Genomic DNA, 21,099 nt, shown 5'->3' on the forward strand with positions numbered 1-21,099 from the left:
AACTTTCCAAATCTAAAGGAACACTACATCAAGCGGCAGGAAGCAGACAGGGCCCCCCACACATGCCAACCCAAACAGGCTCACACCAAGACACACTGAAAAAAACAAACCAAAAAGCGGCAAAAGTTAAACCCAAAGAGAGGGTTCTGAAGGCAGCGAGAGAGAAACAAAGAGTTACCTAGTGATACGGGTACCCACATAAGGCTATCAGCGGATTGCTCTACAGAAACAAGGCAGGCCAGAAGACACTAGCAAGATCTCTTGATCCTTCCAAAAGGGAAGAAGGCGCAGCCTAGAATACTCTCCTCCCCAAGAATTTCACTTAACATACCAGGAGAAACGAAGACCTTCTCCAAACACCAAACACGTACCCACTACAGCAATACTAAGCCCCATTCTACAAGAAATACGCAAAGGTCTTCTCCACGCAAACATGAAGTAAGAAGAAACAGGATGGAGGCAATTGCATTTCAAAAGCAATCACTTGAGGCAGTATACAGATCTCAAAGGAAAACCCATACACACCTAGCGCAAACCTGGGCATAAACACAAGGACTGCAAAAGGACAAACATGGAGATGTGGAAAAAGGACTATAGATTCAGCCAAGGTGGGCAAGGAGGCTCAGGACATCTCGACGTATTGTAGCATGTCTGTGAGCCGACACGACTATCAGGCTAAAGCTCCCAGACATGGGAAGGGGTTAACACACTTGACACCCATGACCACATCGTGGGGAACAAAACGAACCTTCACAAAGGCGAGAGTAGAGAAACTAGTTCAAGCTCTCTGCTCAGACCAAAATGGCATGAGATTAGAAAGAAACCTTGAGCAGAGACATGAGACGAAACGGACCTGAAGAAGCCTAAACAACATGTTACTCAGGAAAACAAGATGTCACTGAGGAAATCAAAATGGAAATTACAAAAAGAAAAAAACAAACATATCTCGAGGACATTCCCTTGTGGCTCAGCAGAAACCATTCTGACTAGAATCCATGAGGATGCAGGTTCGATCCGCAGCCTCGCTCAGTGGCTTAAGGATCCAGCAATGCCATGAGCCGGGGCTCAGATTAGTGATGTAGCTGGGACCAGGCATTGCTCTGGCTGGGGCATAGCCTGGCAAGGACAGCTCCATATCCACACCTAGCCGGGCAACCGCCATAGGCCACAGGTGTGGCCCGAAAAGGAAACACTTTAGACATAACACCTGGAGACCAAAGAATGAGAAGAAGATAATGAGAATGAGAAGAAGAACAACAACAACAACAAAGGACTCTAAATCGACAGGAGGTCACACACTCATGATGGGGCACGACCTGACACAGGTCAGAAGGGTCCCCATTAACAAGTCAAACAACCACACAGGCTGGAGAGGGTGTGCAGAAAAGGGAATCCTCCTTCCCTGGTGGTGGGGCTGTAACTGGGTCCGACCACCATGCAAAACGCTATGTAGGACCCTCAGAAAAAAAAGTGTAGAGCTCCCACAAGACCCAGCCATCCCACTCACTCTTGGGCATCGATCCGGACAAAGCTCGGCTTGAGAAAGACACAGGCACCTGTACACTAGAGTTCATGGCAGCCCTATGCACAAGAGCCCACACATGGAGACCACCTACGTGTCCATCGAGAGACGAATGCAGGAAGAAGACGTCGTATCTCCATGGACACGACGGACCACTACGCAGACAGACAAAGCACAAAACAATGCCAGTTGTAGCAGAACAGGCGCAACTCAAGACTCTCCTCCTGAGCGAAGCAAGTCACAAAGACAAAGACAAATGCCATGTGACATCACCTGCATCTGGAATCTAATGTACGGCACAGGTGAACCTTTCCAGAGAAACGAAACTCACCCACTTGGAGAATAGGCTTGTGGTTGCCAGGGAGGAGGAGGGCCAGGGAGTGGGATGCATTGCAAACTCAGGGTTAACAGACACACACTCTTGCCTTTGGAATGGATTAGCAAGGAGATCCTGCTGGGGAGCACTGGCCACCCTGTCTAGTCACGCCTGAGGAAGCATGATAAGTTAAGCAAAAAGAAGGCACAAACCTATGTGTAACTGGGGCAGCACGCTGTCCCCTCAAATCTGAGAGGGCACGGCAAACAAGCTGCAATGGAAACAAAGATAACAGTCAAGCCTGGAGAAGGAAACAAAACGTATGTGACGCAATGATGCCTGAAAACTTTCCAAATCTAAAGGAACACTACATCAAGAGGCAGGACGTGGACAGGGCCCCCCACACAGGCCAACCCAAACAGGCTCACACCAAGACACACTGAAAAAAACAAACCCAAAAGCAGCGAAAGTTAAAGACAAAGAGAGGGTGCTGAAGGCAGCGAGAGAGAAACAAAGAGTTACCTAGTGATATGGGTACCCACCTAAGGCTATCAGCAGATTGCTCTACAGAAACAAGGCAGGCCAGAAGACACTAGCAAGATCTCTTGATCCTTCCAAAAGGGAAGAAGGCGCAGCCTAGAATACCCTCCTCCCCAAGAATTTCACTTAACATACCAGGAGAAACGAAGACCTTCTCCAAACACCAAACACGTACCCACTACAGCAATACTAAGCCCCATTCTACAAGAAATACGCAAAGGTCTTCTCCACGCAAACATGAAGTAAGAAGAAACAGGATGGAGGCAATTGCATTTCAAAAGCAATCACTTGAGGCAGTATACAGATCTCAAAGGAAAACCCATGCACACCTAGCGCAAACCTGGGCATAAACACAAGGACTGCAAAAGGACAAACATGGAGATGTGGAAAAAGGACTATAGATTCAGCCAAGGTGGGCAAGGAGGCTCAGGACATCTCGACGTTTTGTAGCATGTGTGTCAGCCTACATGACTATCAGGCTAAAGCTCCCAGACATGGGAAGGGGTTAACACACTTGACACCCATGACCACATCGTGGGGAACAAAACGAACCTTCACAAAGGCGAGAGTAGAGAAACTAGTTCAAGCTCTCTGCTCAGACCAAAATGGCATGAGTTTAGAAAGAAACCGTGAGCAGAGACATGAGAAGAAATGGACCTGAAGAAGCCTAAACAACATGTTACTCAGGAAAACAAGACGTCACTGAGGAAATCAAAATGGAAATTACAGAAAGAAAAAAAAAATACCTCGAGGACATTCCCATGTGGCTCAGCAGACACAATTCTGACTAGAATCCATGAGGATGCAGGTTCGATCCCCAGCCTCCCTCGGTGGCTTAAGGATCCAGTAATGCCATGAGCCGGGGCTCGGATTAGCGAGGTAGCTCAGACCAGGAATTTCTCTGGCTGCGGCATAGCCTGGCAAGGACAGCTCCAAATCCACACCTGGCCGGGGAACCACCATATGCCACAGGTGTGGCCCTAAAAGGAAACACTTTAGAAATAAGACCTGGAGACCAAAGACTGAGAAGAACATAATGAGAATGAGAAGAAGAACAACAACAACAAAAAAGGACTCTAAATCGACAGGAGGTCGCACACTCATGATGGGGCACTACCTGACACAGGTCAGAAGGGTCCCCATTAACAAGTCAAACAACCACACAGGCTGGAGAGGGTGTGCAGAAGAGGGAAACCTCCTTCCCTGGTGGTGGGGCTGTAACTGGGTCCGACCACCATGCAAAACGCTATGGAGGTCCCTCAGAAAACCAATGTAGAGCTCAAACAGCACACAGCTATCCCACTCACTCTTGGGCATGTATCCGGACAAAGCTCGGCTTGAGAAAGACACAGGCACCCGTACACTAGAGTTCATGGCAGCCCTATGCACAAGAGCCCACACATGGAGACCACCTACGTGTCCATCGAGAGACGAACGCAGGAAGAAGATGTCGTATCTCCATGGACACGACGGACCACTACGCAGCCAGACAAAGCACAAAACAATGCCAGTTGTAGCAGCACGGGCGCAACTCGAGACTCTCCTCCTGAGCGAAGCAAGTCACAAAGACAAAGACAAATGCCATGTGACATCACCTGTATCTGGAATCTAATGTACGGCACAGGTGAACCTTTCCAGAGAAACGAAACTCACGCACTTGGACAATACGCTTGGGGTTGCCAGGGAGGAGGAGAGCCAGGGAGTGGGATGGATTGCGAACTCAGGGTTAACAGACACACACTCTTGCCTTTGGAATGGATTAGCAAGGAGATCCTGCTGGGGAGCACTGGCCACCCTGTCTAGTCACGCCTGAGGAAGCATGATAAGTTAAGAAAAAAGAAGGCACAAACCTATGTGTAACTGGGGCAGCACGCTGTCCAGTCAAAATCTGACAGAGCACAGCAAACAAGCTGCAATGCAAACAAAGATAACAGTCATGCGTTGAGAAGGAAACAAAACGCATGTGAAGCAATGCTACCTGAAAACTTTCCAAATCTAAAGGAACACTACATCAAGCGGCAGGAAGCAGACAGGGCCCCCCACACATGCCAACCCAAACAGGCTCACACCAAGACACACTGAAAAAAACAAACCAAAAAGCGGCAAAAGTTAAACCCAAAGAGAGGGTTCTGAAGGCAGCGAGAGAGAAACAAAGAGTTACCTAGTGATACGGGTACCAACATAAGGCTATCAGCGGATTGCTCTACAGAAACAAGGCAGGCCAGAAGACACTAGCAAGATCTCTTGACCATTCCAAAAGGGAAGAAGGCGCAGCCTAGAATACTCTCCTCCTCAAGAATTTCACTTAACATACCAGGAGAAACGAAGACCTTCTCCAAACACCAAACACGTACCCACTACAGCAATACTAAGCCCCATTCTACAAGAAATACGCAAAGGTCTTCTCCACGCAAACATGAAGTAAGAAGAAACAGGATGGAGGCAATTGCATTTCAAAAGCAATCACTTGAGGCAGTATACAGATCTCAAAGGAAAACCCATACACACCTAGCGCAAACCTGGGCATAAACACAAGGACTGCAAAAGGACAAACATGGAGATGTGGAAAAAGGACTATAGATTCAGCCAAGGTGGGCAAGGAGGCTCAGGACATCTCGACGTTTTGTAGCATGTCTGAGGGCCGACACGACTATCAGGATAAAGCTCCCAGACATGGGAAGGGGTTAACACACTTGACATCCATGACCACATCGTGGGGAACAAAACAAACCTTTACACATGAGAGAGTAGAGAAAGTAGTTCAAGCTCTCTGCTCAGACCAAAATGGCATGAGATTAGAAAGAAACCGTGAGCAGAGACATGAGAAGAAACGGACCTGAAGAAGCCGAAACAACATGTTACTCAGGAAAACAAGAGGTCACTGAGGAAATCAAAGTGGAAATGACAAAAAGAAAAAAACAAACATATCTCGAGGACATTCCCTTGTGGCTCAGCAGAAACCATTCTGACTAGAATCCATGAGGATGCAGGTTCGATCCGCAGCCTCGCTCAGTGGCTTAAGGATCCAGCAATGCCATGAGCCGGGGCTCAGATTAGTGATGTAGCTGGGACCAGGCATTGCTCTGGCTGGGGCATAGCCTGGCAAGGACAGCTCCATATCCACACCTAGCCGGGCAACCGCCATAGGCCACAGGTGTGGCCCGAAAAGGAAACACTTTAGACATAACACCTGGAGACCAAAGAATGAGAAGAAGATAATGAGAATGAGAAGAAGAAGAACAACAACAACAAAGGACTCTAAATCGACAGGAGGTCACACACTCATGATGGGGCACGACCTGACACAGGTCAGAAGGGTCCCCATTAACAAGTCAAACAACCACACAGGCTGGAGAGGGTGTGCAGAAAAGGGAATCCTCCTTCCCTGGTGGTGGGGCTGTAACTGGGTCCGACCACCATGCAAAACGCTATGTAGGACCCTCAGAAAAAAAAGTGTAGAGCTCCCACAAGACCCAGCCATCCCACTCTTGGGCATCGATCCGGACAAAGCTCGGCTTGAGAAAGACACAGGCACCCGTACACTAGAGTTCATGGCAGCCCTATGCACAAGAGCCCACACATGGAGACCACCTACGTGTCCATCGAGAGACGAATGCAGGAAGAAGACGTCGTATCTCCATGGACACGACGGACCACTACGCAGACAGACAAAGCACAAAACAATGCCAGTTGTAGCAGAACAGGCGCAACTCAAGACTCTCCTCCTGAGCGAAGCAAGTCACAAAGACAAAGACAAATGCCATGTGACAAAATCTGCATCTGAAATCTAATGTACGGCACAGGTGAACCTTTCCAGAGAAACGAAACTCACCCACTTGGAGAATAGGCTTGTGGTTGCCAGGGAGGAGGAGGGCCAGGGAGTGGGATGCATTGCAAACTCAGGGTTAACAGACACACACTCTTGCCTTTGGAATGGATTAGCAAGGAGATCCTGCTGGGGAGCACTGGCCACCCTGTCTAGTCACGCCTGAGGAAGCATGATAAGTTAAGCAAAAAGAAGGCACAAACCTATGTGTAACTGGGGCAGCACGCTGTCCCCTCAAATCTGAGAGGGCACGGCAAACAAGCTGCAATGGAAACAAAGATAACAGTCAAGCCTGGAGAAGGAAACAAAACGTATGTGACGCAATGATGCCTGAAAACTTTCCAAATCTAAAGGAACACTACATCAAGAGGCAGGAAGTGCACAGGGCCCCCCACACAGGCCAACCCAAACAGGCTCACACCAAGACACACTGAAAAAAACAAACCCAAAAGCAGCGAAAGTTAAAGACAAAGAGAGGGTGCTGAAGGCAGCGAGAGAGAAACAAAGAGTTACCTAGTGATATGGGTACCCACCTAAGGCTATCAGCGGATTGCTCTACAGAAACAAGGCAGGCCAGAAGACACTAGCAAGATCTCTTGATCCTTCCAAAAGGGAAGAAGGCGCAGCCTAGAATACCCTCCTCCCCAAGAATTTCACTTAACATACCAGGAGAAACGAAGACCTTCTCCAAACACCAAACACGTACCCACTACAGCAATACTAAGCCCCATTCTACAAGAAATACGCAAAGGTCTTCTCCACGCAAACATGAAGTAAGAAGAAACAGGATGGAGGCAATTGCATTTCAAAAGCAATCACTTGAGGCAGTATACAGATCTCAAAGGAAAACCCATACACACCTAGCGCAAACCTGGGCATAAACACAAGGACTGCAAAAGGACAAACATGGAGATGTGGAAAAAGGACTATAGATTCAGCCAAGGTGGGCAAGGAGGCTCAGGACATCTCGACGTTTTGTAGCATGTGTGTCAGCCTACATGACTATCAGGCTAAAGCTCCCAGACATGGGAAGGGGTTAACACACTTGACACCCATGACCACATCGTGGGGAACAAAACGAACCTTCACAAAGGCGAGAGTAGAGAAACTAGTTCAAGCTCTCTGCTCAGACCAAAATGGCATGAGTTTAGAAAGAAACCGTGAGCAGAGACATGAGAAGAAACGGACCTGAAGAAGCCTAAACAACATGTTACTCAGGAAAACAAGACGTCACTGAGGAAATCAAAATGGAAATTACAGAAAGAAAAAAAAAATACCTCGAGGACATTCCCATGTGGCTCAGCAGACACAATTCTGACTAGAATCCATGAGGATGCAGGTTCGATCCCCAGCCTCCCTCGGTGGCTTAAGGATCCAGTAATGCCATGAGCCGGGGCTCGGATTAGCGAGGTAGCTCAGACCAGGAATTTCTCTGGCTGGGGCCTAGCCTGGCAAGGACAGCTCCAAATCCACACCTGGCCGGGGAACCACCATATGCCACAGGTGTGGCCCTAAAAGGAAACACTTTAGAAATAAGACCTGGAGACCAAAGACTGAGAAGAACATAATGAGAATGAGAAGAAGAACAACAACAACAACAAAGGACTCTAAATCGACAGGAGGTCGCACATTCATGATGGGGCACTACCTGACACAGGTCAGAAGGGTCCCCATTAACAAGTCAATCACCCACACAGGCTGGAGAGGGTGTGCAGAAGAGGGAAACCTCCTTCCCTGGTGGTGGGGCTGTAACTGGGTCCGACCACCATGCAAAACGCTATGGAGGTCCCTCAGAAAACCAATGTAGAGCTCAAACAGCACACAGCTATCCCACTCACTCTTGGGCATGTATCCGGACAAAGCTCGGCTTGAGAAAGACACAGGCACCCGTACACTAGAGTTCATGGCAGCCCTATGCACAAGAGCCCACACATGGAGACCACCTACGTGTCCATCGAGAGACGAACGCAGGAAGAAGACGTCGTATCTCCATGGACACGACGGACCACTACGCAGCCAGACAAAGCACAAAACAATGCCAGTTGTAGCAGCACGGGCGCAACTCGAGACTCTCCTCCTGAGCGAAGCAAGTCACAAAGACAAAGACAAATGCCATGTGACATCACCTGTATCTGGAATCTAATGTACGGCACAGGTGAACCTTTCCAGAGAAACGAAACTCACGCACTTGGACAATACGCTTGGGGTTGCCAGGGAGGAGGAGAGCCAGGGAGTGGGATGGATTGCGAACTCAGGGTTAACAGACACACACTCTTGCCTTTGGAATGGATTAGCAAGGAGATCCTGCTGGGGAGCACTGGCCACCCTGTCTAGTCACGCCTGAGGAAGCATGATAAGTTAAGCAAAAAGAAGGCACAAACCTATGTGTAACTGGGGCAGCACGCTGTCCCCTCAAATCTGAGAGGGCACGGCAAACAAGCTGCAATGCAAACAAAGATAACAGTCATGCGTTGAGAAGGAAACAAAACGCATGTGAAGCAATGCTACCTGAAAACTTTCCAAATCTAAAGGAACACTACATCAAGCGGCAGGAAGCAGACAGGGCCCCCCACACATGCCAACCCAAACAGGCTCACACCAAGACACACTGAAAAAAACAAACCAAAAAGCGGCAAAAGTTAAACCCAAAGAGAGGGTTCTGAAGGCAGCGAGAGAGAAACAAAGAGTTACCTAGTGATACGGGTACCCACATAAGGCTATCAGCGGATTGCTCTACAGAAACAAGGCAGGCCAGAAGACACTAGCAAGATCTCTTGATCCTTCCAAAAGGGAAGAAGGCGCAGCCTAGAATACTCTCCTCCCCATGAATTTCACTTAACATACCAGGAGAAACGAAGACCTTCTCCAAACACCAAACACGTACCCACTACAGCAATACTAAGCCCCATTCTACAAGAAATACGCAAAGGTCTGCTCCACGCAAACATGAAGTAAGAAGAAACAGGATGGAGGCAATTGCATTTCAAAAGCAATCACTTGAGGCAGTATACAGATCTCAAAGGAAAACCCATACACACCTAGCGCAAACCTGGGCATAAACACAAGGACTGCAAAAGGACAAACATGGAGATGTGGAAAAAGGACTATAGATTCAGCCAAGGTGGGCAAGGAGGCTCAGGACATCTCGACGTTTTGTAGCACGTGTGTCAGCCTACATGACTATCAGGCTAAAGCTCCCAGACATGGGAAGGGGTTAACACACTTGACATCCATGACCACATCGTGGGGAACAAAACAAACCTTTACACATGTGAGAGTAGAGAAAGTAGTTCAAGCTCTCTGCTCAGACCAAAATGGCATGAGATTAGAAAGAAACCGTGAGCAGAGACATGAGAAGAAACGGACCTGAAGAAGCCGAAACAACATGTTACTCAGGGAAACAAGAGGTCACTGAGGAAATCAAAGTGGAAATGACAAAAAGAAAAAAACAAACATATCTCGAGGACATTCCCTTGTGGCTCAGCAGAAACCATTCTGACTAGAATCCATGAGGATGCAGGTTCGATCCCCAGCCTCGCTCAGTGGCTTAAGGATCCAGCATTGCCATGAGCCGGGGCTCAGATTAGTGATGTAGCTGGGACCGGACATTGCTCTGGCTGGGGCATAGCCTGGCAAGGACAGCTCCATATCCACACCTAGCCGGGCAACCGCCATAGGCCACAGGTGTGGCCCGAAAAGGAAACACTTTAGACAGAACACCTGGAGACCAAAGAATGAGAAGAAGATAATGAGAATGAGAAGAAGAACAACAACAACAACAAAGGACTCTAAATCGACAGGAGGTCGCACACTCATGATGGGGCACGACCTGACACAGGTCAGAAGGGTCCCCATTAACAAGTCAAACAACCACACAGGCTGGAGAGGGTGTGCAGAAAAGGGAATCCTCCTTCCCTGGTGGTGGGGCTGTCACTGGGTCCGACCACCATGCACAACTGTATTGAGGTCCCTCTGAAATCCAAGTGTAGAGCTCCACAAGACCCAGCCATCCCACTCTTGGGCATAGATCCGGACAAAGCTCTGCTTGACAAAGACACTGGCACCCGTACACTAGAGTACATGGCAGCCCTATGCACAAGAGCCCACACATGGAGACCACCTACGTGTCCATCGAGAGACGAACGCAGGAAGAAGACGTCGTATCTCCATGGACACGACGGACCACTACGCAGCCAGACAAAGCACAAAACAATGCCAGTTGTAGCAGCACGGGCGCAACTCGAGACTCTCCTCCTGAGCGAAGCAAGTCACAAAGACAAAGACAAATGCCATGTGACATCACCTGCATCTGGAATCTAATGTACGGCACAGGTGAACCTTTCCAGAGAAACGAAACTCACCCACTTGGACAATAGGCTTGCGGTTGCCAGGTAGGAGGAGGGCCAGGGAGTGGGATGGATTGCGAACTCAGGGTTAACAGACACAGACTCTTGCCTTTGGAATGGATTAGCAAGGAGATCCTGCTGGGGAGCACTGGCCACCCTGTCTAGTCACGCCTGAGGAAGCATGATAAGTTAAGGAAAAAGAAGGCACAAACCTATGTGTAACTGGGGCAGCACGCTGTCCAGTCAAAATCTGACAGAGCACGGCAAACAAGCTGCAGTGCAAACAAAGATAACAGTCAAGCCTGGAGAAGGAAACAAAACGTATGTGACGCAATGATGCCTGAAAACTTTCCAAATCTAAAGGAACACTACATCAAGAGGCAGGAAGTGCACAGGGCCCCCCACACAGGCCAACCCAAACAGGCTCACACCAAGACACACTGAAAAAAACAAACCCAAAAGCAGCGAAAGTTAAAGACAAAGAGAGGGTGCTGAAGGCAGCGAGAGAGAAACAAAGAGTTACCTAGTGATATGAGTACCCACCCAAGGCTATCAGCGGATTGCTCTACAGAAACAAGGCAGGCCAGAAGACACTAGCAAGATCTCTTGATCCTTCCAAAAGGGAAGAAGGCGCAGCCTAGAATACTCTCCTCCCCAAGAATTTCACTTAACATACCAGGAGAAACGAAGACCTTCTCCAAACACCAAACACGTACCCACTACAGCAATACTAAGCCCCATTCTACAAGAAATACGCAAAGGTCTGCTCCACGCAAACATGAAGTAAGAAGAAACAGGATGGAGGCAATTGCATTTCAAAAGCAATCACTTGAGGCAGTATACAGATCTCAAAGGAAAACCCATACACACCTAGCGCAAACCTGGGCATAAACACAAGGACTGCAAAAGGACAAACATGGAGATGTGGAAAAAGGACTATAGATTCAGCCAAGGTGGGCAAGGAGGCTCAGGACATCTCGACGTTTTCCTAGCACGTGTGTCAGCCTACATGACTATCAGGCTAAAGCTCCCAGACATGGGAAGGGGTTAACACACTTGACACCCATGACCACATCGTGGGGAACAAAACGAACCTTCACAAAGGCGAGAGTAGAGAAACTAGTTCAAGCTCTCTGCTCAGACCAAAATGGCATGAGATTAGAAAGAAACCGTGAGCAGAGACATGAGAAGAAATGGACCTGAAGAAGCCGAAACAACATGCTACTCAGGGAAACAAGAGGTCACTGAGGAAATCAAAGTGGAAATGACAAAAAGAAAAAAAAAAAAACATACCTCGAGGACATTCCCTTGTGGCTCAGCAGAAACCATTCTGACTAGAATCCATGAGGATGCAGGTTCGATCCCCAGCCTCGCTCAGTGCCTTAAGGATCCAGCAATGCCATGAGCCGGGGCTCGGATTAGCGATGTAGCTCGGACCAGGCATTGCTCTGGCTGGGGCCTAGCCTGGCAAGGACAGCTCCAAATCCACACCTAGCCGGGCAACCGCCATAGGCCACAGGTGTGGCTCTAAAAGGAAACACTTTAGACATAACACCTGGAGACCAAACAATGAGAAGAAGATAATGAGAATGAGAAGAACAACAACAACAACAAAAAAGGACTCTAAATCGACAGGAGGTCGCACACTCATGATGGGGCACTACCTGACACAGGTCACAAGGGTCCCCATTAACAAGTCAAACAACCACACAGGCTGGAGAGGGTGTGCAGAAAAGGGAATCCTCCTTCCCTGGTGGTGGGGCTGTAACTGCGTCCGACCACCATGCAAAACGCTATGGAGGACCCTCAGAAAAAAAAGTGTAGAGCTCCCACAAGACCCAGCCATCCCACTCACTCTTGGGCATCGATCCGGACAAAGCTCGGCTTGAGAAAGACACAGGCACCCGTACACTAGAGTTCATGGCAGCCCTATGCACAAGAGCCCACACATGGAGACCACCTACGTGTCCATCGAGAGACGAACCCAGGAAGAAGACGTCGTATCTCCATGGACACGACGGACCACTACGCAGCCAGACAAAGCACAAAACAATGCCAGCTGTAGCAGCACGGGCGCAACTCGAGACTCTCCTCCTGAGCGAAGCAAGTCACAAAGACAAAGACAAATGCCATGTGACATCACCTGCATCTGGAATCTAATGTACGGCACAGGTGAACCTTTCCAGAGAAACGAAACTCACCCACTTGGACAATAGGCTTGTGGTTGCCAGGGAGGAGGAGGGCCAGGGAGTGGGATGCATTGCGAACTCAGGGTTAACAGACACACACTCTTGCCTTTGGAATGGATTAGCAAGGAGATCCTGCTGGGGAGCACTGGCCACCCTGTCTAGTCACGCCTGAGGAAGCATGATAAGTTAAGCAAAAAGAAGGCACAAACCTATGTGTAACTGGGGCAGCACGCTGTCCAGTCAAAATCTGACAGAGCACGGCAAACAAGCTGCAATGGAAACAAAGATAACAGTCAAGCCTGGAGAAGGAAACAAAACGTATGTGACGCAATGATGCCTGAAAACTTTCCAAATCTAAAGGAACACTACATCAAGAGGCAGGAAGTGCACAGGGCCCCCCACACAGGCCAACCCAAACAGGATCACACCAAGACACACTGAAAAAAACAAACCCAAAAGCAGCGAAAGTTAAAGACAAAGAGAGGGTGCTGAAGGCAGCGAGAGAGAAACAAAGAGTTACCTAGTGATATGGGTACCCACCTAAGGCTATCCGCGGATTGCTCTACAGAAACAGGCAGGCCAGAAGACACTAGCAAGATCTCTTGACCATTCCAAAAGGGAAGAAGGCGCAGCCTAGAATACTCTCCTCCCCAAGAATTTCACTTAACATACCAGGAGAAACGAAGACCTTCTCCAAACACCAAACACGTACCCACTACAGCAATACTAAGCCCCATTCTACAAGAAATACGCAAAGGTCTTCTCCACGCAAACATGAAGTAAGAAGAAACAGGATGGAGGCAATTGCATTTCAAAAGCAATCACTTGAGGCAGTATACAGATCTCAAAGGAAAACCCATGCACACCTAGCGCAAACCTGGGCATAAACACAAGGACTGCAAAAGGACAAACATGGAGATGTGGAAAAAGGACTATAGATTCAGCCAAGGTGGGCAAGGAGGCTCAGGACATCTCGACGTTTTCCTAGCACGTGTGTCAGCCTACATGACTATCAGGCTAAAGCTCCCAGACATGGGAAGGGGTTAACACACTTGACACCCATGACCACATCGTGGGGAACAAAACGAACCTTCACAAAGGCGAGAGTAGAGAAACTAGTTCAAGCTCTCTGCTCAGAGCAAAATGGCATGAGATTAGAAAGAAACCGTGAGCAGAGACATGAGAAGAAACGGACCTGAAGAAGCCGAAACAACATGCTACTCAGGGAAACAAGAGGTCACTGAGGAAATCAAAGTGGAAATGACAAAAAGAAAAAAAAAAACATACCTCGAGGACATTCCCTTGTGGCTCAGCAGAAACCATTCTGACTAGAATCCATGAGGATGCAGGTTCGATCCCCAGCCTCGCTCAGTGCCTTAAGGATCCAGCAATGCCATGAGCCGGGGCTCGGATTAGCGATGTAGCTCGGACCAGGCATTGCTCTGGCTGGGGCCTAGCCTGGCAAGGACAGCTCCAAATCCACACCTAGCCGGGCAACCGCCATAGGCCACAGGTGTGGCCCTAAAAGGAAACACTTTAGAAATAAGACCTGGAGACCAAAGAATGAGAAGAAGATAATGAGAATGAGAAGAACAACAACAACAACAAAAAAGGACTCTAAATCGACAGGAGGTCGCACACTCATGATGGGGCACTACCTGACACAGGTCAGAAGGGTCCCCATTAACAAGTCAAACAACCACACAGGCTGGAGAGGGTGTGCAGAAAAGGGAATCCTCCTTCCCTGGTGGTGGGGCTGTAACTGCGTCCGACCACCATGCAAAACGCTATGGAGGACCCTCAGAAAAAAAAGTGTAGAGCTCCCACAAGACCCAGCCATCCCACTCACTCTTGGGCATCGATCCGGACAAAGCTCGGCTTGAGAAAGACACAGGCACCCGTACACTAGAGTTCATGGCAGCCCTATGCACAAGAGCCCACACATGGAGACCACCTACGTGTCCATCGAGAGACGAACCCAGGAAGAAGACGTCGTATCTCCATGGACACGACGGACCACTACGCAGCCAGACAAAGCACAAAACAATGCCAGCTGTAGCAGCACGGGCGCAACTCGAGACTCTCCTCCTGAGCGAAGCAAGTCACAAAGACAAAGACAAATGCCATGTGACATCACCTGCATCTGGAATCTAATGTACGGCACAGGTGAACCTTTCCAGAGAAACGAAACTCACCCACTTGGACAATAGGCTTGTGGTTGCCAGGGAGGAGGAGGGCCAGGGAGTGGGATGCATTGCGAACTCAGGGTTAACAGACACACACTCTTGCCTTTGGAATGGATTAGCAAGGAGATCCTGCTGGGGAGCACTGGCCACCCTGTCTAGTCACGCCTGAGGAAGCATGATAAGTTAAGCAAAAAGAAGGCACAAACCTATGTGTAACTGGGGCAGCACGCTGTCCAGTCAAAATCTGACAGAGCACGGCAAACAAGCTGCAGTGCAAACAAAGATAACAGTCAAGCCTGGAGAAGGAAACAAAACGTATGTGACGCAATGATGCCTGAAAACTTTCCAAATCTAAAGGAACACTACATCAAGAGGCAGGAAGTGCACAGGGCCCCCCACACAGGCCAACCCAAACAGGATCACACCAAGACACACTGAAAAAAACAAACCCAAAAGCAGCGAAAGTTAAAGACAAAGAGAGGGTGCTGAAGGCAGCGAGAGAGAAACAAAGAGTTACCTAGTGATATGGGTACCCACCTAAGGCTATCCGCGGATTGCTCTACAGAAACAAGGCAGGCCAGAAGACACTAGCAAGATCTCTTGACCATTCCAAAAGGGAAGAAGGCGCAGCCTAGAATACTCTCCTCCCCAAGAATTTCACTTAACATACCAGGAGAAACGAAGACCTTCTCCAAACACCAAACACGTACCCACTACAGCAATACTAAGCCCCATTCTACAAGAAATACGCAAAGGTCTTCTCCACGCAAACATGAAGTAAGAAGAAACAGGATGGAGGCAATTGCATTTCAAAAGCAATCACTTGAGGCAGTATACAGATCTCAAAGGAAAACCCATGCACACCTAGCGCAAACCTGGGCATAAACACAAGGACTGCAAAAGGACAAACATGGAGATGTGGAAAAAGGACTATAGATTCAGCCAAGGTGGGCAAGGAGGCTCAGGACATCTCGACGTTTTCCTAGCACGTGTGTCAGCCTACATGACTATCAGGCTAAAGCTCCCAGACATGGGAAGGGGTTAACACACTTGACACCCATGACCACATCGTGGGGAACAAAACGAACCTTCACAAAGGCGAGAGTAGAGAAACTAGTTCAAGCTCTCTGCTCAGACCAAAATGGCATGAGATTAGAAAGAAACCGTGAGCAGAGACATGAGAAGAAACGGACCTGAAGAAGCCGAAACAACATGCTACTCAGGGAAACAAGAGGTCACTGAGGAAATCAAAGTGGAAATGACAAAAAGAAAAAAAAAAACATACCTCGAGGACATTCCCTTGTGGCTCAGCAGAAACCATTCTGACTAGAATCCATGAGGATGCAGGTTCGATCCCCAGCCTCGCTCAGTGCCTTAAGGATCCAGCAATGCCATGAGCCGGGGCTCGGATTAGCGATGTAGCTCGGACCAGGCATTGCTCTGGCTGGGGCCTAGCCTGGCAAGGACAGCTCCAAATCCACACCTAGCCGGGCAACCGCCATAGGCCACAGGTGTGGCCCTAAAAGGAAACACTTTAGAAATAAGACCTGGAGACCAAAGAATGAGAAGAAGATAATGAGAATGAGAAGAACAACAACAACAACAAAAAAGGACTCTAAATCGACAGGAGGTCGCACACTCATGATGGGGCACTACCTGACACAGGTCAGAAGGGTCCCCATTAACAAGTCAAACAACCACACAGGCTGGAGAGGGTGTGCAGAAAAGGGAATCCTCCTTCCCTGGTGGTGGGGCTGTAACTGCGTCCGACCACCATGCAAAACGCTATGGAGGACCCTCAGAAAAAAAAGTGTAGAGCTCCCACAAGACCCAGCCATCCCACTCACTCTTGGGCATCGATCCGGACAAAGCTCGGCTTGAGAAAGACACAGGCACCCGTACACTAGAGTTCATGGCAGCCCTATGCACAAGAGCCCACACATGGAGACCACCTACGTGTCCATCGAGAGACGAACCCAGGAAGAAGACGTCGTATCTCCATGGACACGACGGACCACTACGCAGCCAGACAAAGCACAAAACAATGCCAGCTGTAGCAGCACGGGCGCAACTCGAGACTCTCCTCCTGAGCGAAGCAAGTCACAAAGACAAAGACAAATGCCATGTGACATCACCTGCATCTGGAATCTAATGTACGGCACAGGTGAACCTTTCCAGAGAAACGAAACTCACCCACTTGGACAATAGGCTTGTGGTTGCCAGGGAGGAGGAGGGCCAGGGAGTGGGATGCATTGCGAACTCAGGGTTAACAGACACACACTCTTGCCTTTGGAATGGATTAGCAAGGAGATCCTGCTGGGGAGCACTGGCCACCCTGTCTAGTCACGCCTGAGGAAGCATGATAAGTTAAGCAAAAAGAAGGCACAAACCTATGTGTAACTGGGGCAGCACGCTGTCCAGTCAAAATCTGACAGAGCACGGCAAACAAGCTGCAGTGCAAACAAAGATAACAGTCAAGCCTGGAGAAGGAAACAAAACGTATGTGACGCAATGATGCCTGAAAACTTTCCAAATCTAAAGGAACACTACATCAAGAGGCAGGAAGTGCACAGGGCCCCCCACACAGGCCAACCCAAACAGGATCACACCAAGACACACTGAAAAAAACAAACCCAAAAGCAGCGAAAGTTAAAGACAAAGAGAGGGTGCTGAAGGCAGCGAGAGAGAAACAAAGAGTTACCTAGTGATATGGGTACCCACCTAAGGCTATCCGCGGATTGCTCTACAGAAACAAGGCAGGCCAGAAGACACTAGCAAGATCTCTTGACCATTCCAAAAGGGAAGAAGGCGCAGCCTAGAATACTCTCCTCCCCAAGAATTTCACTTAACATACCAGGAGAAACGAAGACCTTCTCCAAACACCAAACACGTACCCACTACAGCAATACTAAGCCCCATTCTACAAGAAATACGCAAAGGTCTTCTCCACGCAAACATGAAGTAAGAAGAAACAGGATGGAGGCAATTGCATTTCAAAAGCAATCACTTGAGGCAGTATACAGATCTCAAAGGAAAACCCATGCACACCTAGCGCAAACCTGGGCATAAACACAAGGACTGCAAAAGGACAAACATGGAGATGTGGAAAAAGGACTATAGATTCAGCCAAGGTGGGCAAGGAGGCTCAGGACATCTCGACGTTTTCCTAGCACGTGTGTCAGCCTACATGACTATCAGGCTAAAGCTCCCAGACATGGGAAGGGGTTAACACACTTGACACCCATGACCACATCGTGGGGAACAAAACGAACCTTCACAAAGGCGAGAGTAGAGAAACTAGTTCAAGCTCTCTGCTCAGAGCAAAATGGCATGAGATTAGAAAGAAACCGTGAGCAGAGACATGAGAAGAAACGGACCTGAAGAAGCCGAAACAACATGCTACTCAGGGAAACAAGAGGTCACTGAGGAAATCAAAGTGGAAATGACAAAAAGAAAAAAAAAAACATACCTCGAGGACATTCCCTTGTGGCTCAGCAGAAACCATTCTGACTAGAATCCATGAGGATGCAGGTTCGATCCCCAGCCTCGCTCAGTGCCTTAAGGATCCAGCAATGCCATGAGCCGGGGCTCGGATTAGCGATGTAGCTCGGACCAGGCATTGCTCTGGCTGGGGCCTAGCCTGGCAAGGACAGCTCCAAATCCACACCTAGCCGGGCAACCGCCATAGGCCACAGGTGTGGCCCTAAAAGGAAACACTTTAGAAATAAGACCTGGAGACCAAAGAATGAGAAGAAGATAATGAGAATGAGAAGAACAACAACAACAACAAAAAAGGACTCTAAATCGACAGGAGGTCGCACACTCATGATGGGGCACTACCTGACACAGGTCAGAAGGGTCCCCATTAACAAGTCAAACAACCACACAGGCTGGAGAGGGTGTGCAGAAAAGGGAATCCTCCTTCCCTGGTGGTGGGGCTGTAACTGCGTCCGACCACCATGCAAAACGCTATGGAGGACCCTCAGAAAAAAAAGTGTAGAGCTCCCACAAGACCCAGCCATCCCACTCACTCTTGGGCATCGATCCGGACAAAGCTCGGCTTGAGAAAGACACAGGCACCCGTACACTAGAGTTCATGGCAGCCCTATGCACAAGAGCCCACACATGGAGACCACCTACGTGTCCATCGAGAGACGAACCCAGGAAGAAGACGTCGTATCTCCATGGACACGACGGACCACTACGCAGCCAGACAAAGCACAAAACAATGCCAGCTGTAGCAGCACGGGCGCAACTCGAGACTCTCCTCCTGAGCGAAGCAAGTCACAAAGACAAAGACAAATGCCATGTGACATCACCTGCATCTGGAATCTAATGTACGGCACAGGTGAACCTTTCCAGAGAAACGAAACTCACCCACTTGGACAATAGGCTTGTGGTTGCCAGGGAGGAGGAGGGCCAGGGAGTGGGATGCATTGCGAACTCAGGGTTAACAGACACACACTCTTGCCTTTGGAATGGATTAGCAAGGAGATCCTGCTGGGGAGCACTGGCCACCCTGTCTAGTCACGCCTGAGGAAGCATGATAAGTTAAGCAAAAAGAAGGCACAAACCTATGTGTAACTGGGGCAGCACGCTGTCCAGTCAAAATCTGACAGAGCACGGCAAACAAGCTGCAGTGCAAACAAAGATAACAGTCAAGCCTGGAGAAGGAAACAAAACGTATGTGACGCAATGATGCCTGAAAACTTTCCAAATCTAAAGGAACACTACATCAAGAGGCAGGAAGTGCACAGGGCCCCCCACACAGGCCAACCCAAACAGGATCACACCAAGACACACTGAAAAAAACAAACCCCAAAGCAGCGAAAGTTAAAGACAAAGAGAGGGTGCTGAAGGCAGCGAGAGAGAAACAAAGAGTTACCTAGTGATATGGGTACCCACCTAAGGCTATCCGCGGATTGCTCTACAGAAACAAGGCAGGCCAGAAGACACTAGCAAGATCTCTTGACCATTCCAAAAGGGAAGAAGGCGCAGCCTAGAATACTCTCCTCCCCAAGAATTTCACTTAACATACCAGGAGAAACGAAGACCTTCTCCAAACACCAAACACGTACCCACTACAGCAATACTAAGCCCCATTCTACAAGAAATACGCAAAGGTCTTCTCCACGCAAACATGAAGTAAGAAGAAACAGGATGGAGGCAATTGCATTTCAAAAGCAATCACTTGAGGCAGTATACAGATCTCAAAGGAAAACCCATGCACACCTAGCGCAAACCTGGGCATAAACACAAGGACTGCAAAAGGACAAACATGGAGATGTGGAAAAAGGACTATAGATTCAGCCAAGGTGGGCAAGGAGGCTCAGGACATCTCGACGTTTTCCTAGCACGTGTGTCAGCCTACATGACTATCAGGCTAAAGCTCCCAGACATGGGAAGGGGTTAACACACTTGACACCCATGACCACATCGTGGGGAACAAAACGAACCTTCACAAAGGCGAGAGTAGAGAAACTAGTTCAAGCTCTCTGCTCAGAGCAAAATGGCATGAGATTAGAAAGAAACCGTGAGCAGAGACATGAGAAGAAACGGACCTGAAGAAGCCGAAACAACATGCTACTCAGGGAAACAAGAGGTCACTGAGGAAATCAAAGTGGAAATGACAAAAAGAAAAAAAAAAACATACCTCGAGGACATTCCCTTGTGGCTCAGCAGAAACCATTCTGACTAGAATCCATGAGGATGCAGGTTCGATCCCCAGCCTCGCTCAGTGCCTTAAGGATCCAGCAATGCCATGAGCCGGGGCTCGGATTAGCGATGTAGCTCGGACCAGGCATTGCTCTGGCTGGGGCCTAGCCTGGCAAGGACAGCTCCAAATCCACACCTAGCCGGGCAACCGCCATAGGCCACAGGTGTGGCCCTAAAAGGAAACACTTTAGAAATAAGACCTGGAGACCAAAGAATGAGAAGAAGATAATGAGAATGAGAAGAACAACAACAACAACAAAAAAGGACTCTAAATCGACAGGAGGTCGCACACTCATGATGGGGCACTACCTGACACAGGTCAGAAGGGTCCCCATTAACAAGTCAAACAACCACACAGGCTGGAGAGGGTGTGCAGAAAAGGGAATCCTCCTTCCCTGGTGGTGGGGCTGTAACTGCGTCCGACCACCATGCAAAACGCTATGGAGGACCCTCAGAAAA

The 21,099-nt window shown here is 48.9% G+C and overlaps 1 protein-coding gene across 6 annotated transcripts in view; it reads right to left on the bottom strand.

The window, feature by feature from the left end:
- LOC102163334 (uncharacterized) overlaps nucleotides 1-21,099 on the bottom strand; it is a 158,769-nt gene that overhangs the window by 102,023 nt on the left and 35,647 nt on the right. Inside the window, exons 1-5 of one of the 6 annotated variants that reach the window (XM_085017139.1) lie at nucleotides 17,316-17,375; nucleotides 15,132-15,191; nucleotides 12,949-13,008; nucleotides 11,844-12,105; nucleotides 10,763-10,822 (exon numbers count right to left, since the gene is read on the bottom strand). The exons of 2 other annotated variants lie outside the window; for them this stretch is intronic. In XM_085017139.1, coding sequence (XP_084873265.1) covers nucleotides 10,763-10,822; nucleotides 11,844-11,854 — 71 coding nt within the window. In that variant the 5' untranslated portion in view covers nucleotides 11,855-12,105; nucleotides 12,949-13,008; nucleotides 15,132-15,191; nucleotides 17,316-17,375. Of the gene's footprint in view, nucleotides 1-4,228; nucleotides 4,289-7,481; nucleotides 7,744-10,762; nucleotides 10,823-11,843; nucleotides 12,106-12,892; nucleotides 12,928-12,948; nucleotides 13,009-15,075; nucleotides 15,111-15,131; nucleotides 15,192-17,315; nucleotides 17,376-21,099 lie in introns of those variants that run through there. 3 more of the 6 variants (XM_085017118.1, XM_085017134.1, XM_085017116.1) reach the window with 3 other exon arrangements.

Source organism: Sus scrofa, chromosome 1 (assembly GCF_054392235.1).
Source record: "Sus scrofa isolate SSC_HxYL_T2T_F1_AM1 chromosome 1, Sscrofa_HxYL_maternal_Yorkshire_Landrace_v2.0, whole genome shotgun sequence".
Lineage (NCBI taxonomy): Eukaryota > Metazoa > Chordata > Mammalia > Artiodactyla > Suidae > Sus > Sus scrofa.